Source organism: Phalacrocorax carbo, chromosome 2, assembly GCF_963921805.1.
Source record: "Phalacrocorax carbo chromosome 2, bPhaCar2.1, whole genome shotgun sequence".
NCBI lineage: Eukaryota > Metazoa > Chordata > Aves > Suliformes > Phalacrocoracidae > Phalacrocorax > Phalacrocorax carbo.
In genome coordinates this window covers 145,243,256-145,262,330 of record NC_087514.1, presented here as the reverse complement: position 1 = coordinate 145,262,330, position 19,075 = coordinate 145,243,256, and the positions used below count along the sequence as shown (strand labels likewise).

Here is a 19,075-nt window from a genome sequence, read left to right as displayed (position 1 = left end):
AAAACTTTTTTTTACACACAAAAGGGGACTGTCTGAAAATTAAATTCTGGGTTGAAATGTTCTTTTGTACTTACTTATTCCAGCCATTAATGCACAATCAGATACAGAGCAGTATAACTGAAACAGGGTAAGAACCTTCTCCACTGAAGTCAGTGGAAGTCTTCCATCTAAGAGGATGGGATTCAGGCCAAATATACCCGGTGGGAAGCTTTCACTTTCTTACAAAGTTCAGTCTACAAACTCCTTGTCAAATGTCAACCCACAGAGGTTAACATAATTAACCTTCAGCCTAAGGTAAATTATTAGGGAAAGAGATCTAAGATTAATAGATTCATATCATAATACAGTCCATGACTTGATATGTGAGCATAGGGTTTTTTCTCAAGTGCAAAGTCATGGTTACAGAACTCACCAAATACCCAGTCATGGAAATGAGAAGCTGTTTTGGAATAGCATGTTCTCCAAAATTTTGCAATGCAGAGCATGATTTCAGGAAAACAATTCAACAGTAGATCTGACACTTTCTTTCCCTTTCACAAAACCCTTGATGACTCTCCTAGGAGCACCATCACATCTATGCTGGTTGGTCTGTTTCTTGTTTCCCATGTGTTTGGAGGAAACTTTCTATAAGCTTTCCCTCCACCCACCATCTGCAACATCTCCTGGGGCCCCTGAGATAACTTAAGAATGTTGGTACTGTTCACAGTTGGCACACATCTAATAATCCTAAATGCTGATCTACCATTCTGTCTAGATTCGAGATGGTCTTCTTCCACAAGACCCTGTCCTTGGTAAATACTGTAGCATCGGATCTCCACCTCCACTCCAAACCACTGGTCCGTATGCATGGATTCACTTTCACTCTGATGACTTAGTTACTGATAAAGGCTTCCACATTCTCTATACAACATCTCCTGGTAAGTAAAATTCAGCATTAAAGATTGGTCTGTGACATTCCCAAGCTACAGCCAACAACACATGAATGGATGTAATTAGCACTTGCTATTTAATAATGCAGAAATCCTCTTTGATTTGCAGCCATTGTACAGAAGTAGCCTAAGCTGAAAGAGTTACTATACTCGTGAATATCTCAATTTATATATTTTTTTCTTAATATAGCAGATCCAAGTTGTGGAGGAAATTACACGGATAGTGAAGGGGTTATCACATCCCCTTTCTGGCCTAACCCTTATATCAACAACCGACAATGTATCTACATTATCAGGCAGCCAGAGGATGAAAAATTATACCTCAACTTCACCCATATGGAGCTGGAGAGTCACACTGGTTGTTCATCGAATTATATTGAGGTGATTTCTCTTGATCGGTTGATATGAAAGTTTGATTACATGTGTGTACAAAACCAAGCTGCAAAATTTCTGTCCCAAGGGCCACTGCAGAAATAGGTGTTAATCGTGGACTAAGTATATCAGTTTATTAGGGTCCAAAAGTCACAGGGGCTAAAAGAGCAGGGCTGTATATTTGGAATGAAGCAAAGATAACAGAAGAAGAAAATCAGTCTAGCTTAACGCTAATTCTTACTCAGCTGTACATGATTAAGGTGGAGTTTGGACCTTTGGTAAATGCATGCCAAATGCAAGAAAAATAGAAATAATGCCATAGTCACTATACAGCATTTTTTTCTGGCATCATTGTGTTTTATGAAAAATCTTGTTCTGGCTCAAAAAGGAAGCACACCATATATGTATTTATATATACATATGTACAGATATACATTTGAAAGCCAGGATTTTATTGTTAGAATAACTGAAATATTACAAGAATTCAAGAATTGTTACTAGTCTAAATCTTATTATTATAGAAAAAAAAAAAGAATAGTACAGTTAGAATGTTTCTGTATGGAAAATGTAATAATAATAAGTAGTAATATTGATACTAACTGGGATTCACTTGCAGTGCTTTTACACCTAGCTCTCTCTTCGTTGGTCTGCAACTTCATGTTATGTCTGAATTTACTACTACAGCATGCCTTTTAAGTACACTAGACACCATTTCTTCATTTTGTTTGCTATCCCTAAGCCCAGTTTTGTCCAGCTCCAGGTCTGCTTTTCTTTAACTGACCACGGGTGAGGTTTGGCACGGTGCTGTGCAAGCCGGGGGCTCGTGGGGGCCGGGGGTGCTCCTCACAGTCAGGGCCTGCCCCACTGCCCTGGCCAGGGAGCAGGGCAGCCCCAGGCGTCGGACACCTCCCTGGCGACAGGGGTGAGCCAAGGTCAGGCTGGGATGTGGGCCTGGCTCAGCAGAGCCCACGGCCAGGCAGGGCAGGGCTGTGGGGAGCTGGGCACCAGCCCTGCTGCAGTGTTGCTGGGGCAGGGACTTATGGCCCTGGGGGGCTGACATGGGGTCCTAGGCCATGGGCAGGGTGCAGGGGCCCTGGGGGAGGCAAGGCTGGGCCAGTGAGTCCTGCTGGCGTCCTCAGGGCCTGAGAGCTCTTTATGTCGGTGGCCCATGCCCCTTCTCCTGTCACGCTGTCCCAGTTCTCCGCGCCGCACCCTGACTCTCCACGTCTCAAGGAGGCTGCTGTAGTACCTGGCCTGTGTTTCTCCATAGAGTCATAAATACTTCATCCTACATGGAATGACTTCTGGGTACTGCTGTCTGTGTAAAACTGCGTCTGTACTGCACAGGGGTAAATAGAAGTGAAACAAACTGGGCATAGACACCTGGTTGGTTAGCAAAGGCACCGCCACAGCTGCAGCAGGTAGGCCAAGCCCTGTGGCCCCAGCACGGAGCTGGGTCCTGCGCTGCCAGCTACGCAGTTATGTGGCAGTGGGGTTTGGTTTTGTGCTTAATCTCTTCTTGACCAAGTGAGGAGTAGGCTCCTATGAGCTCTGCGCAGTTAATCTGTTTTTAAAAGATGTTATTGTGCTGACATCGTTCCCTTCCCTCCTCCTCTAATTCAGAGACTTTGGTTGGAATGAAGTGTAATTAATTTCTGAAATGAGAGGGGAAGTGTGTTTAATGAAAACAGACAGCTTTTGTTTGTTTGGCCTAGTACTCCTCTTGCCTAATTGCTGGCAGAACAGCAGCTAAATTCACAGCAGCCAGAGAAACAAAACCATTTCTGTTGAACGCAATCAGTTTCTATTAGTTCAGCAAGGCATTTACCTCGCTGTTTGCTGATCAGTCACAAGCTGTTCAGTTTCCATGTGTTTCTATCCTCCTCTTCTTCCTGCCCTCTCACTCGGTGGCTCAGCCCAGAGCAGAGAAACACAACTGACATTTTCTGACTGGGACGGTCAGTACAACTAAAGCACAGTGCTTTTTTTATCAAGGCCTGATTTTCCATATATGCCTTTCTAAAATACTGTCTCACTGGGTTTTATCATTAAGTTCAGCTAGAGAGACAGCTTATGGCTGTTTCAGTTACTTTAAAAGTCACTCTCTGACAATTGTTATGTCACTTTGAAAACGTGCAGATTATTCCCTGGTGATACCAGGAAACCTGCAGAGTTCCTGCAGGGACCAGACACAGCTCACAGGCACTAGCTCAGGGAGGGGCATTTGGTCTCTTACTAAGGAAGGAACAGCCTGGGACCAGGGACCTGCAATAAGAAACTAGAGACAATAAAACTTATTTAAGAAAGGCTGCGACATGGTGTTGCAGAGCTAAGGTGTTAGCCAAGACATCTCCTTTTCCATGCCATCCTTCTAACTGGCAATAGGAGACATTACTCACATGATTTAGAGAATCTGTTACTTTTATCACTAATCGCTGTGCTTTATCAGCCAAAAATGTAAGAGAATCAGCTCAAGAAAAAATGTAAACTCCTGTGAACTATAGTTCTAGAAACTTGCACTGCTGTCTGAAGGTTTTCTAAATATTCCAGCATAAATTCTGATCTCAGTTGCTCTGCTGTAAATACAGAATAATTCTGGCACCTTAAACTCAAGTTCCAGGGAAATTAAAAATATCTGTTAATAAGAAAACTGTATCACCACCTTGAGATTGCCAAAGCTGGGCAAGAATGCCAGCCACCGCTTGCTCATCAGGGCACCGACAAGGCTTCCCTGCCTTCTCTACCAGCCCATGGCAGAATGCAGCTGAGGAAGAAAGAAGAGGTGATGAGAGGGGGCCTGAAAGCTGGATGTCCCTGGCTTTGCCAATTATTTCACTGGAATTATTTTTTTGGGTTGACAGCATATAGGTACATTTAAAAGCAGCTCCAGCTACTTGAGCTACCACCACTTTTACAGCAGAAGAGAGCTGGTTTTTTCAGGAGCATTGTTGGGAGAAAAATTAAATTTTTTGCCTTGGCGAATAGCAGAGGACCTGTTTTTTGGACCTCACCTTCTTGGCTGCCCTCTTGGAACAAGGGGGGCACCTCAGATGGTGTTCAGAACAACTTGGCTTATACTGGTGCTCTGCCTGGTCCCCTAGATGCACCTGTTCTTACTCACAGTCTGTGGGTTCAGGGCCTGAAGTTTAGAAGTGCAAATACCTCTTTCCCTTCTAGTCCCCTTGATAGATAGGATTTATAGTCAACTTCTGGAAAAACACATCAGATATGTTTCTCCTTTGATTAGCAAATTGACTGAGGTCAGTAGAGTGGCAGTGCAGAAGGTAAAAGCTGGAAGTGATTCCCTGATATAGCTCCAATGTCATTACCATGTATTGGACCCTTCAGATAAAGTAATGGAAAGACATCGATATACCTCTTTACTGCTTTAGGGACTGAGTCACATCTCCTGTTAGCAAGCTCTCTGGTTGCATTGATGTATGGGTGTGATGGGACATGTGTTTGTTCTGGAGAAATGCCACTGAAAAATTACTAGAAGCTTCATGGCCAGAGCAAAAAACTTCACAAATGCCTCTTTTCCCCCCAGCAGATTTTAGTGATGGCAAAAATTTCATAGCTATCACTGGTGAGCACCTTACCTGTCTCTTTCATACTAAAGGTGCCACTTTTGGAAGTGTAGGTGCAGGTTGTACTAAAGCTGTGGTTCACAGAGATCTGTTTCATCCTAATGTCCTGTGACAGTAGCACATGTGTGTCTTGTACACTGATCCTTTCAGCTCTTATAAATCATGTGCTTGTGCTAGTTACTGTGATGGCTCTTTGTCCCTCTTATAAATAAGTAAAATATTTACTCCTTTTGTTATTTAGCAGCTTTTGTGAGACTTTGTTTTATCTGGATATCAGATCCCAACGCTTTTATGAACTGACATTTTTCTTTTTTGCTTTTTGATGACTAGGTTCGAGATGGTGACAATGAGATGTCTTCTCTTATTAGCAAATTATGTCATAGTACACTCATGTCTCCAATCACTTCTACCAGCAACAGTCTCTGGATCAAGTTCAAGACAGTGCAGAAGGGTAGCTTCAGGGCCATTTATCAAGTTGGTAAGAGGAAGTGGTCACCTGCACAGTGAACTGATCTGGAATTTGGACACTTCCAGTCATTTCCGTGCTATATTATCCATATAATGGTTTTAAGACAAACTTCAAAAGAAAGGAAAGAAAAAAATAGAGTTGATTTATTTATTTATTGCTACTTTTAGAAATGCTAAGATGATGTCTGCAGAAGGTCTGCTGTAGGCACTCCTAGCATGCTTGAAAACCTCATTGCTTTTATTAATGATAAATCACTTACCACTAACATACTGAAGATGATATAGATATAATTCTGCCTAAATCTTTTTACTTTCATTTTTCCTATCTTCTAGTTCTTAATCACCAGCAAATCTATCTGCGTCTGTGAAACAAATGAGTCAAATCCATTAGATTTCCTGGACACAGTGAGATTGGTATTCTGTATATACGTTTATGCTATACTTACAGCAACATGTTCTTTTAAATTTGTTCTTAATACTACTTGGATGATCTGTAGTAGATGCTGTAAGATGACAGGTTTTTAGGGGTGGTTTTCTTCTGATTTCATAGTGATATTTGATAGACATCACATTATACAGTCCTTGAAACCATTCATCACAAGTACTAATTCTTGGTGTCTCTTGGCAGCCTGTGGAGGCTCCTTGTCTGGAGCAGGCACTATCCATTCACCTTACTACCCCAGGATGCCCCCTCACCCAAAGACCTGTGAGTGGATCATCTCCCAGCCAGAAAGAAAAGTGGTGATTCTTAACTTTATCAACTTTGACATTCGAAATACAACGACCTGTGATTTGGACTACATTGAGGTAAAGAATAATACACATCTACTCTGAATAGTAGATAGATTCTTATCTGTATGTTCCTTCTCATACTTACCTCCACCAAAGCAGAACTGCTTGATAGGCAATCACTTCTTACAGCAGTCATAAAAGCTTTTCCATGTTCTTAATGGGATCCCAAACGTTTTCTTGGTTCTCCAAAGATGGCATGACCATTTTGATAATCAGAAACGAGTATCAGGTGTCTTTAAACAGACAGACCTGGTTTTGGAGGTTTATGTGCCACTTACTGTTGAGGGTGTAAGATTTCAACTTTTCTCCATCTGACATTCTTTGGGTGGGACAGTGCTTCTCTGGCAGCCATAAGGTTGCATTTTATGTGCCTGTAGTAGAAACCATGCTGAAGAAAGGGTAGGGCTTGACTTACTAAGGATCTCTTTTATATATGGTTCTTATGAATTTACTTATGATTACAACTTTATTACGATAGAAATTTGTTTGGGGTATTTTGAATACACTGTTCTTCAGGTCAGAGATGGCAACAACACAGACTCTCCTCTTCTGGAGAAATACTGTGGTATAGCTGTACCATCTAGAGTGCATTCTACAAGGAACAATCTCTATATCAAATTCAGAGCTTCCTCTCTTACCAACTTTGGCTTCAGAGCTGAGTACTGGCCTTTAGATACAGGTAAGGATTTTTTCTTTGTTTTCTGTGTAGAGTGTTGGGACTTCCCAATTTTCCTGTACATGGAAAACAGTTGGCCATCCAGTTTTATGATGGTGTAATAGGAGATAAATTCTGAATCGGTTACTGTGTAGTATGCATTGAGAAAAAAAAAATTTTGAAATTTCAGAAAGAAAAGGAACCAATTTTATAAATGCCTAACTTTTTTATAAATGTATCATTTAACCTGATGTTTTAAATCTCTACAGTATGTGGAGGGTTTATCACTGGATCAGAAGGAACCATTACAAGTCCTGGTCACCCAGATGTCTACCTGCACGGTATTAACTGCACCTGGATTATCAACGTTCCACCCGGCTACCTTATCCGCCTGACATTCACTTCATTTAACTTGGCATTTGATTATAGTTGTGGAAATGATTATCTTGAAATATATGACAACAGCACTATGCAAAAATTGGGAAGGTGAATATGTCCATTAGCCTACAGAGCTGAATTACTGTAGAATGAGCACTGTTCTGTAGATCTGAACATCCAATTTGCTTCCTTAAATTTTGTGTTTAGATTAATTTCTTTGCATTACAGAAACAATAGCAGCAATTTCACTGCCTAGTATAGTGAAGGCAGCTTGCTTTCTTTGACCATGGATTGAGAAGCACCTTTAATACACATTTTACTGTGAGAAACTAACTTGATAGGTTTCAATAGCTGGCATTTTCCAGCTCCATTAACATTTTGATTTGGGGAGATAAGTTCAAAAGCAGTATTATGCCCAGGAAAAGATGAGATTTGAAACAGCTGCAGAAGTGAAAAAAAGATTACTTAAAAGATTGTGTGTTTGGATCTCAGCAAAAACTAAACCAAAGCCTATATGTTATAGGATATTGTTTTCCCTTTCTCCTGATATGCGATTTTATCTTAGGGAAGAATCTTTTCTTTTTTTCCCTCCTTCGCCAAATGGGATATACAGAGGGTTTTGCCATCCTAGAATTCAAGAACACCTGAACTACTTGGGTACAGTATCCAGCTGCAGCTACAGACTGTAAAGTAGTTCGGTGACATGGCAGTATTTTGGAAAATATGGAGAAAATTACTCCCGTATTATAATGGAGAGCTTTTTGCAACCTTAGGCTTTGGCCAGCCACTCTGACTCCTACAAAAGAACAGAATATGTTGTAGGTACAGCATAGAATAATTTCAATAAGAATTTAACAACTTGATGAACTGTTTCTCCTCTGACTTTGCCACACAAGTTGGATTTGTACCCTTGTATATGTAGTGTGCTATTTAGTCCCATGATACAGGGTATATATCTGGGACCAGTATCATCCAAAGGAGAGATTTGTGTATGTGTAGCTGTTGAAACTTCTCAGGAAAGCTGAATCCTCTTCCACTAATACAGATGCTTCATAAAGTACTGCCATTCAATTTGGGGCATCTTTTTCGTGCAGGTACTGTGGAAGATCAATTCCACCATCTCTCACGAGTGGTGGCAACATGATGATGATGTACTTCGTGACTGATCACAGCATTGCATCTGTGGGCTTCTCAGCTAATTATGTCTCCCTGGATGCATCAAAAGGTAATATGTCAGTCTGTTAATTATGCAAATTTAATGTTTTCAGCTGTCACTGTAAATAACTACTACAAGAAACAGAAACATTATTTTCTGTGTTAACAGAAGACTGCCTGGTGCCTCTTCTCCCCCTCCTTATCTATCCTGCTTTATTCACAAGCTTTTTCCTCCTAGGGAAGCAGAAATACATTTCTGTAAGCAACGCTGCTGTTTTCTTTAAAAAGCCACTAAGAGCTGACATGGCAGAACTGCATGAATTATTTAGGAATAGCATTTTCTGAATTTGCTTTGTCTGTTCACATCTTAGTATGTATGATCTAGGAAACAGCAATCGTGGACAACTCACTTGAATGGGAGACTGTCAGGTACCATAAAAATTAATTTAGTCCCTATTAAGGTACAATATTGATGATGGCCAGAGAAAGGTCATGTAGGATGAAATTTGGTAAAGCAGCAAAATAACTTGAAACCATGAGCTGATTTTTTTCATTACAACAGAGTGCAACGTTTCTGTACCCAGAAGAGTCCAAGGCTCCTGTTATGCCTTAAATCTGCTCTTTAAGTATCTCCTTTTAAGGGGCCAAGACATACATCAATCAGTGGGGTAAAGACTATGGAAGAGAAGAATGGCTGTTCGTTCCCTTAGTTCTCTAAAGAAGAGAAAAAACTGAGAAATTATTCTGAATTCTAATTGAGTTGAAGGTTTTCCAGGGTGGGGGCACATTTGTTTTTTCAAACTGTTCTGAAACCACCATACCCAATCCAGAGCGTTTGCACGTCTCTCCAGCACTGAGAGCGTTTTAGCAGTGACTGAGCTGCGCTTTGGAAAAACAGCCTCTTGGTGAAAGAATGTAACTACCAGTTTCATAGACCCAATAGGCATGGGTCTGCTCACCTTGCTGCAAAACACAGATCTGTAGTAGAAGATTTATGTGGATAAAGGGGCCGGTTCTGCCTAGCAGAATTAAACTGCAGAAGAGGTAGAGTGGGACAATAGAAAAAGTAAAGATGAGAATACATTTGTAGCTGGGTTATTTGAGTATCCATCATAACCAGTTTCTAGCTAGATGGTGTATGTGAGTGCAGGCTACAAGGGATTTATTAGATGAATGCCAGAAAGTCATAGTACTCGTCTGTGCATCTATGCTCATTGTTTGATCTTAGTTTCTCTAATAATTTTATTTTTTTCTACTTTCTGAGTTTCTCCAACCTGTTTAAAACCAGCAAAACCTCCAGTTTCTACCTCATGAAAAGTAACTGCTTTCTTGGTGACAGCTTGGAAAATTTGGCTATTATTTCATCTCTCAAGCATGTGTGTAGATGAGACCAGTACAGATTTTGCCACTGTGTTTTTATTCACTACCAGATAACTTATAAATCCAAATAATCAATTTTCTCAGCTTCCTTCATTCATACTTGAGTTATCTGGCATGGAAACGAAAAAGCAGTAAAACCAATTAAGATTTGATGAGAAGTATTCCAAGGAGGAAATTTCTATTTCTTAGAAAAAAATAGGCCAAAACCCAAGTTCTACTTTTAAAAATATTCCAAGAAGGACTCTGTAGTTTGAAAATTGAGTTCTTACTAGTGAGAAATTGTGACATTATCAGTTTAATAAAGAAAGCCTTTTGTGGGCCTGTTTTTGCAGCTGCCAACTGTAACTTCTGTAAATGTGGTTGTTTCTTGTTAATGTGATGTGTTTTCTTTTACTTCAACTCAGATCAATATTTCATGGGTAGATTTGAGTCCTTCCTAACTGTTCTTATAGCAGCTTTTCTCACAGTTCATCAAGATCAAAATATTCTTTACTCAGCATTAATCTATATTTCTGTCTCTGTGTAACCCTATCTGTTTCTCTGGTTTTGTTAGTTATCTTATTGGCGATGAACCCTAAGATTTTCTGTCCAGCTTCACTACTCTGCCTCCTGTCTTCCATATTCCCCTCCTTTACCACCGCCATCGTGACTGGACTTTCTCATCTTTCATCCAAAGCATTGCTACATGCATCATGTGAGGTTCAAACTTTAACATCACTGTCCCTGGAACAGTTTCAAACCATGCCTTAAAAATACAAGGCTGTCTTCTCTTTAATACTGTTTACAAGTAGAAACTGTATGAAATGTTTATATGAAACAAGAATCCAAACTCTAAACAACAGGTATGATTTTCTTTCCCCATAATTAACACTGATATCTTTACTACTCTTCAGCTAAACCAGGCTAACTCTCAATTTATTCTCACTCAGGCCTCAAACTATGACCTCTAGAATAAATGCTTTTTCACTTCAGCCACTATAGTTTGCATAACTATGGTAAAGCAGTAGATAACTACTGAAACTGAGAGTAATAACCCTATAGAGAAGTTGAAACTACAATCTGTTTTCTTTACAGAGATTTGTTGCTTTTGGTCCCAGCGCAAGCATAGCAATACTATAAAGTTGTCAAAAATACTGGATTGCTAACATTCATTTTTGATTAAGAATAAAGTATATTGAAGCTGCTATGGCCTGAGAGAAGGCAAAGATATGTGTGTATGTGGCCTTTGCAGTGAGAACCAACTCCCCACTTCACTGACATCATATCAAGTTTAGTTTTCCCACTGTGAGATGTTTAGGCCTGATATTCATCTTATGCATATCCAGTTACACTAAGGTAGCAAATTGCTGAGCATAATCATATCTGAGAGATTTACCAAAGCTATGGGTAGTTTTTTCCTTTGCATCTGCTGCCTATTTTCTTTTTTTTCTTTCTCTCTAACGAAAATATGGTTTTAATAATGTTTCTTATGCAGCAAGAATCTTTCATATTTTTGAGCTCTGTTTTCTTAGCCAGCTAGAATGTAACCAATATCAGAACTAGTCAAAGCTGTTCTGGTTCATATTAGACGTTTCAATAGGCTTTTGCCTGGAGTTATTTTACAGAGAATAAGCTATTGAAAAGATGGACAAGATTATCACACACACAGAGACAAAAAAAGAATAAGTAAGAGTAAAAAAAAAAAAAGGATAAGTAGGAGTGAAAAAGTGTTTTTGTGTAAAACAAAACTAACTTTCTTCTCCATGCATCTTGGCAAACAATGTTTTTGTTGGCATGATTTATCTGTGATATATTAATTAGTTGAAAAGTAGCCTGAAAATAATGACAAAGCTATATTTCCTGGTCAAAAGATTTGAATGCCACGAGATACAGCCATGGCCATGGTCCATAAAGTGCAAACAATTGTCTTAGCAGTCTGCCAGCTAGTAGCTGTGAATAGCTCATACGGCAGTAATACAAACGGAAATCCTTCAGTCAAATATGCCCGCATGATACTTAGTTGTTTAAAATATATACTGACCAGTTAAACTATGTGTACCTCAGATGCTTTGTTCTTGGCTCTCTTGCTGTCCTTTAAAGGGGAAAGTCACAGGGTTTTCTTTTGCCCATCTTAACTGACCACACCACAAAGAACCCATGTAGAATTATTGAAAAATCTTTGATAGTCTTTCCTGGAAGTGTTGCTCAGGGTCTTGAAAGATCCAGGCCACAATTTTTCAACCAGAGTAGCACTAAAGCCAGTGTATGTATTCTATTGTCCTTGACTTCTTCACAAGGAAGTGGGAATTTATTTGTTCTACTTTGAATCAGGCCGGGGGGGGGGGGATGGGACTTTTTTCTTTTTTTTCATTTTCTTTTTTGTTTCATAACAGAGGCTTCATTTCATCCTTTCTGCTGAGAAAAGTCAGCCTTAACAAGGTTTTTAAAAGATTGGCTTCTTGATAGAGATTTTATTCCTCGTCTTTCTCTGGCTTTGGTGAAAGATAAGATTTTTCTTCCTTACCAATGTGAATTGTGAATTATGATATTTATCAGGAGGGATAACTTGGTTTTAAACAGCTTCATTGTGTGGTATATGTTAGCTGACAATGACTGGCTGGGGAATTCAGAGTTTGAGAAGGATGAAGAAGGGAAGAAAATATTTGTGAACCCATGGACTTAAAAAGTGCACCTGAAGGTGATGTATAGGTTTGTGTGTCGTCTTTATTGATAGCTGAGTACAAGTTGAGATCTTAATTCCCATCTTGCTAACTGAACCCAGTAATTATTAGGAGGATGTTGCCTGGCTTTTCTCTTCAGCTGAACGAGCAGACAGGAATGGAAAGTAACGTCTGACAAATACATACATGCAGAGATACAGGGGTGTGGTTGAATGAGACTGAGCTAAGACAGAAAAAAAAAAAGCTGAAGTCCTGCATGCATCTTGGGCATCTCAGCTCATCCTGAGTCTCAGGAAAAAGGTTTAATCAGCTGGCAACTGACAACCTGTTAGGCCACTGTAATTTGTCTATGTTTGATCAGGGTATGAGTCTGCCTATATATGTATATATGTCTCTAATTTGTGTGTTTATGTGTAAATCAGCAGAAGAGAGTCGGATGTTCTTTTTGAACAGCTGTACCCAGTGTTTCTAAGGAGTTTGGGTCTGTAACAGTACAAAGGACCTTTGTGTGCCTTCTTGGTAAAAACTAAGCCTTTTAGCATCTGCCAGCAGCAGTAACAAAACATCCTGAAGTGCATATGTGCTTTTCCATTGCCTGTGGAGAGGCATATACTTCATGTGACAGTTTTGTCCTTTTTTTTCTAAACATGCATAGTGTTACATAAAAGTCTAATTGTTAGGGATCCCGGTTTTCCTATGGCAGAGTGAGATCGAAAGAAAACTGCCATTTTAGCTGTGACACCATAGTTTTATTTTTGATTAATTAGAATTGTGGCAACTGATTAATATCTCTTAATGGGAAAAAACATGGATATAATTTTCTGCAGTCTGCATGATTGCATGGGTGAGTAGTACAAAAGCTGGCATTTTTCTGTGCTGTTGGCTATTACAGTGCATTACTGCCATTTATGGTGTTTTTTTCAGAAGAGCAAACACATTCAGTACCAAAACCAGAAAGCAGATTGAATTGCTCTCAAAACCTCACGCACTGGCAAAGCAAGATGTGCGATAGTCCTCAACAATTGCCTCCTTCTTCTGTTTTTCATGAGCTGCGATAAGTGTCTTCAAAATAAACGGAATTAATATTTTTTCCAGGCATATAATAATCACATATGGCATTAGTCTGCATTCTGAACTTTGCCAAAGGAGTCAAAGTACTGTTTTCCTGCTAACCTTGCTAGCAGTTTTCACTGAAGGAACTATTACTGCCCAATCACACCCCCAAACGCTGTGTCAGTGACATGAGTGCAAAAGGGGAGTGCCAGCTTGCCTGCTGAAAGTAGAACACAATGAATTAATCCAGTTACCAGAAGAGAGTTGGCTGTCAAAAAACATGGGTTCATTTATGCTGTACCTAACCCTCATAGCAGTGTATGCTCAGTCTACACTTGGAGGTCTGGCATTTCTAAGGCAGTCACTGTTCCACCTTCTGTATTTATCCCCCTTAGCTCATAAAGAAGATTGTTATGTCAAGTGTAGAGCAGTATACCACATCCAGTTTAAAATAGTACACTTGGGATATGAATTTCTGTATGGATTACTCCCAAGGAAGCAAACTTTGGTGAGGGAAAGGACCTAGACAATTCTGTGGAAATTGTTCTTAAAAGGGCCAATAAAGACATTTTGGTCTCTGTGTTGCTAATTTTACCCTAAGGGCCCTTATCTGTTACATAATTTTTAATATTCTCTAGGCTAAAAGCTAGTATTCATGGTCTCAGCCTCTGATTGAATAAGGAATGACAATGTTGTAATTCCTCTAATCATTAAATGTGCATGAGTCAGGCACCCATCCTTCCAAAATCAGGAGGAAATAATTACTTAAAATAAGTAAGCTAATAAATATACACACACTTTAATTTTAAGTTTTTATAGATTTTTGTGTAATGAGCCATAGGAAAAACTTGGGTCATATCCCTAAGTCAGATTTCTAACTCTGCAGGCAGGCTTCTCAAGAAATCCTATAACTCAAGGATCTGGACTGATGATAAACCTACATATCATGAAACATCATGGAAACTGGCAACATAGCAAGGGCATTATCAGGATTTATAAAGCAGCACAAGGTTTTTAAGGTGACCAGGACTAATCTGATTGTTATATGTGTACATTAGATCATATCTGGGATGGAACACAGAAATGACTAAAATTCTAGATAAAGACTAACAGATCATGATTTTAGGTAAACTAGTGCATGAAACCTTTTTGACCTGTCAGTACCAACGGACAACCCAGTGGCAGAGATTTATTTGCCTGTATCTTTGTTCTTCTTGTGATGAATGAGGAACATACGTCTGGTAGCTATCTTTGCAGGTTTTTATCCCACAGAAAACATTTTCAAAAGAGACCTTCCAGGTGACCAAGAATGCAAAAAAACACTGTTAAAAAAAGTCACCATTAAAAGCAAAAGTGTTTTAGTAGTTAGAATGGATGCAGAACAGACATGGAAATGACCAGTCTTAGAGATGGAGGGCCTGAACTGTAATTTCATCCCTTCCCTGTAAATTATTATGCATATTGAAGTTTTAAGCACAAGTGTTACTACACTGCAGCTGTGCTATCTTTGAGAAGTTTTAGAGATCTATGGCAACCAGCTTAAGTGAGTTTAAACTTAATCATAATACTTCATTTGCTCTTTCAGCTGTACTTTATATTAGTCTAACCCTGCCTACTTGATAGAAAGTATTTAAGAAATCTACTTTCATTTCTTATATTTGCTACCTGTAGGACATGAAACAGGGTAATGGAGAACCAGAATGAGCCTCCAGGATCATCAAACCCAGCTCACTATTTTATGCCCTACACCTTGGTTTTTTTTTTGCCAAGACCTACATAATGTAGGAGCCAAATCTAGTTGGCAGCCGGTCACAAGTGGGCTTCCCCAGGGCTCGCTGTTGTGGCCAGTCTTGTTTAATATCTTTGCCTACAATCTGGACAAGGGGATCTAGTGCACCCTCAGTAAGTTTTCAGATGACACCAAGTTGGGTGAGAGTGTAGGATCTGCTCGAGGGTAGGAAGGCTCTGCAGAGGGATCTGGACAGGCTGGATGGATGGGCCAATTGTATGAGGTTTAACAAGGCCAAGTGCCGGGTCGTGCACTTGGGTCACAACACCACCATACAACGCTACAGGCTTGGGGAAGAGTGGCTGGGAAGTTGCCCAGTGGAGAAGGACCTGGGGGTGTTGTTCAATGTCTGGCTGAACATGAGCCAGCAGTGTGCCCAGATGGCCCAGGCAGCCAACAGCATCCTGGCTTGTATCAGGAATAGTGTGACCAGCAGGAGTAGGGAAGTGATCGTGCCCCTGTACTCAGCATGTACTGGTGAGGCCACACCTCAAACACTGTGTTCAGTTTTGGGCCCCTCACTACAAGGAGGACATTGAGTTGCTGGAGCGTGTCCAGAGAAGGGCAAAGAAAGCTGGTGAAGGGTTGGAGAACAAGTCTTCTGAGGAGCGGCTGATGGAACTGGTGTTGTTTAGCCCGGGGAAGAGGAGGCTGAGGGGAGACCTCATTGCTTTCTAAAACTACCTAAAAGGAGGTTGTAGTAGTGAGGTGGGTGTTGGTTATTTCTCCCAGGTCACTAGTGATAGGACGAGAGGAAATGGCCTCAAGCTGCATCAGAGGAGGTTTAGATTGGATATTAGGAAAAATGTCTTTACTGAAAGAGTGGTCAGGCATTGGCACAGGCTGCCCAGAGAGGTGGTGGAGTCCCCATTCCTGGAGGTATTTAAAGGATGTGTAGACATGGCACTTCAGGGCATGGTTTAGGAGACATGGTAGTGTTGGACTGACGGTTGGACTTGATGGTCTTAGAAGTGTTTTCTGACATTAATGATTCTATGACTCTATGTGATCACCTTCTCAATTAAATTAATCAAATGGTATCTTAAAAAACGCTGGACTTCTTTCTCCTTTCTGCATCTGTTATATTGGTTGGATGATTGCTGTGCAAACTCACTTCCTGATAGAAGTTTCTCCTACTTTCTCTGTAGCTGTATTCATGGACAGTTTTTAACTTCAGAGCTTGTGGTGTCATTGAAAGTGTGTTCTATTTCTTTATGTCTCTCTTTTTCTCCTGCACTTGCTAAGCTAAACAAGTTAAGCTCTTCTAATATCTCTTGCCTACTAATCTACTAATTTCCCACTATCTCCACAACCTCGGTCTTATTTGTTCTCATGTGATTTCCAGAACACCAGTGACCATGGTTATTCACATTTTCCAGGTCACATGTCACCGTTACCTTGTGCAGTGGAATCAAGATTCCCTGTTTTGACTGAAAACACCTGACACAGATCACATTTCTTCTTTCCCTTTTTGCAGCCAGATAACAAACCTTTCTCAGATGAATCAACTAATACACGACAATTGTTATCTCTAAAATAAGTCTCATTTACAATTTTATAGCAGATATTTTTATTCCTAGTCCTTATGTCTGTGCTTTCAGAAGAGATTATTTTTAATTATGGCTCAGGTTCTGGCTCAGCATTAGTGTGCACTCTTTCCTTCTTTCCATCTCATAATATCAAGATGCTTCTACACTGCTCACAGAAGAATTGATGTAGCTGATTTTAGTATAAGACCTTAAGTAGAACTGCTTTTTCCTCACAGTCTAAGGGTTATACTGTTTTCCAACTGATTGTCACTTATGGCCCAGAAAATGGGAAAAGAAATTTACATATAAAATCTTCATGCCCCAGGGAATGCCTGAGAACAATGTAGCATCTCCTCGTAGCTAGAGACTGCATTCAGTTTCCACCACTACTGCTTTTCAGAAATTCAGGAATCCTACCTTTTGTGTTGATCGAGACATCCCTGTGCACTTTCTTTCTCTGCTTACCTGGGTTTTAGGTCAAAGCCAACTTAGGCAGCTGGAACTACTCTTACGTTGCCTATTTATTACAGACACTGTTCTGGTAAAAGCTGAACAAATCAACAGAAACATAACAAATCCCATGAAAAAGCTGGATTCTGTTTTTAGTTTATAGTGATGATATTCAGCAGTAAGATGTGTCCAGGAACAGTTATAATGCACAGAAGCACAGGATGTTTGCTTCTCTGTCTGTTGGAAATAGAAGTTTCCTGTTAATTTAGCATATATATTAAATTAATTAATACTTGTTTCTTTTCTTTTTGAAGTGTGCTCACACAACTACAGTACTGAAACTGGTGTGCTAACATCTCCAAACTATCCCAATAACTACCCTGTCCGGATGGAGTGCATATACACCATCACAGTGGGAATAAACAGACAGATTGTGCTGCACTTCACCAACTTCAGTTTGGAAGGGAATAAAGTCTGTACAGAGGATTACATAGAAATCAGGCAAGCCTAATTATTTCTCTTGTCCTTATTACTGATAACCGCAGAAGTTATCCAAATCCACTTAGGCGTGTTCAGAAGCTATAGTTTTAACTACGCACCTGTGCTGTGAATGTTGGAAAAGGACTTACCAGAGAACTTTAAAGGCTACCTTTTCCTCCTCCCATCCTGCTCCATTGTCAGCTTTCCCACTTGGTAAATGCCAGTTCTTAGAGCAAGTAGATTATGTGGACTGTGCTCCCATGCACTGCATTCTGATTGTTTTCCTTAGTGCAGAAAAAAAGTGTTTTATTGCCTGTGCTGTGACATATTCTGTTGTATGTTTATCATCTTTAAACAGTAGCTATTCTATGATGCAGCACTAGGAACTTGTATGTAATCTGCAATATTTGTCGATAGTGGCATCACCACTAAACTTAGCTTATTAGCATGGTGATTTCTAGTAAATTTTACAGGACAGAGACAAGTAGAAGGAAGTAGTATTTGCAGGAAGGTTAGATGTGTGCTTATAGTACAGCTGCACCAAGTACACATCCTTTCTGCTGTGTTGCTGTATGGGATTTGCATTTGTAGTGTCAGTACACCCACTTTTGTCCTCATGAACCAGCTGTCTAGATGAACCGTGTCTGCAGAATGCCAGTGTGGTTTTTCACTCTGAGCATGCCACGAGTTTCCATTACTTCAATGATCACCATGATAAAACTAATTCTGAACATTATACCAGATATTCTGTATGGGTTATTCCTCTGTAAGTAGTGTCTTATTTTTTAGAACCAAAAAAAAAGCTGCTTGCTGAAGTTGCACTACTGAGATTCTGAATTCATGCTGAATTAGCTGTTTGCTTTCGGCTGTGCTTACAAACTGGAGAAAGTTATGAAAAACTGAAAGGCTTTTTCAATATTTTCTATGTAAAGTGTTTCATTTTTTTCATTAAAAAAAAAAAACAACCTGAGAGTAAATTTAATCTAACTTTATTTTAACAGTTAACACCTTAATTTGGAGTAGATCTGAATTGTAACATGTTTTTTTTTCACTTTTTTACCTCAAGAACTGAAAGTATTAGTTTATTGCAAAAATCTAACTTCGTTGTCCCTATGAAGAGCTCAGCAGCATTAAACAGGTTTTAAGATATGGCCAGAACATTGCTAAGTGCAACTCAGCACATTTCTGCTGCCATAACTGGATTTCCAGAACGTCTCATCGAACATGATACTCTTAAATGTGGTAGCTAGATAAGTCTTAGGTGCAGCGCGACTCTGGTTTCTGGTCCTGAGGTGTCCTCTGATAAATTGCATTCAGTCAGCTAAGAAAATTGTTCATCTGACTACAGCTGCAGAGGTTATATGCAAGTGAGGGATGGTTCTGGCACAGTTCTTCAAC

General features: G+C 39.8%; 1 protein-coding gene across 1 annotated transcript in view; it reads left to right on the top strand.

The window, feature by feature from the left end:
- CUBN (cubilin) overlaps positions 1 to 19,075 on the top strand; it is a 156,260-nt gene that overhangs the window by 20,645 nt on the left and 116,540 nt on the right. The window contains exons 16-23 of the mRNA XM_064444709.1: positions 755 to 917; positions 1,120 to 1,310; positions 5,219 to 5,366; positions 5,985 to 6,163; positions 6,665 to 6,827; positions 7,073 to 7,289; positions 8,276 to 8,406; positions 17,512 to 17,698. Of these exons, the coding sequence (XP_064300779.1) occupies positions 755 to 917; positions 1,120 to 1,310; positions 5,219 to 5,366; positions 5,985 to 6,163; positions 6,665 to 6,827; positions 7,073 to 7,289; positions 8,276 to 8,406; positions 17,512 to 17,698 (1,379 nt within the window). The remainder of the gene's footprint in view (positions 1 to 754; positions 918 to 1,119; positions 1,311 to 5,218; positions 5,367 to 5,984; positions 6,164 to 6,664; positions 6,828 to 7,072; positions 7,290 to 8,275; positions 8,407 to 17,511; positions 17,699 to 19,075) is intronic.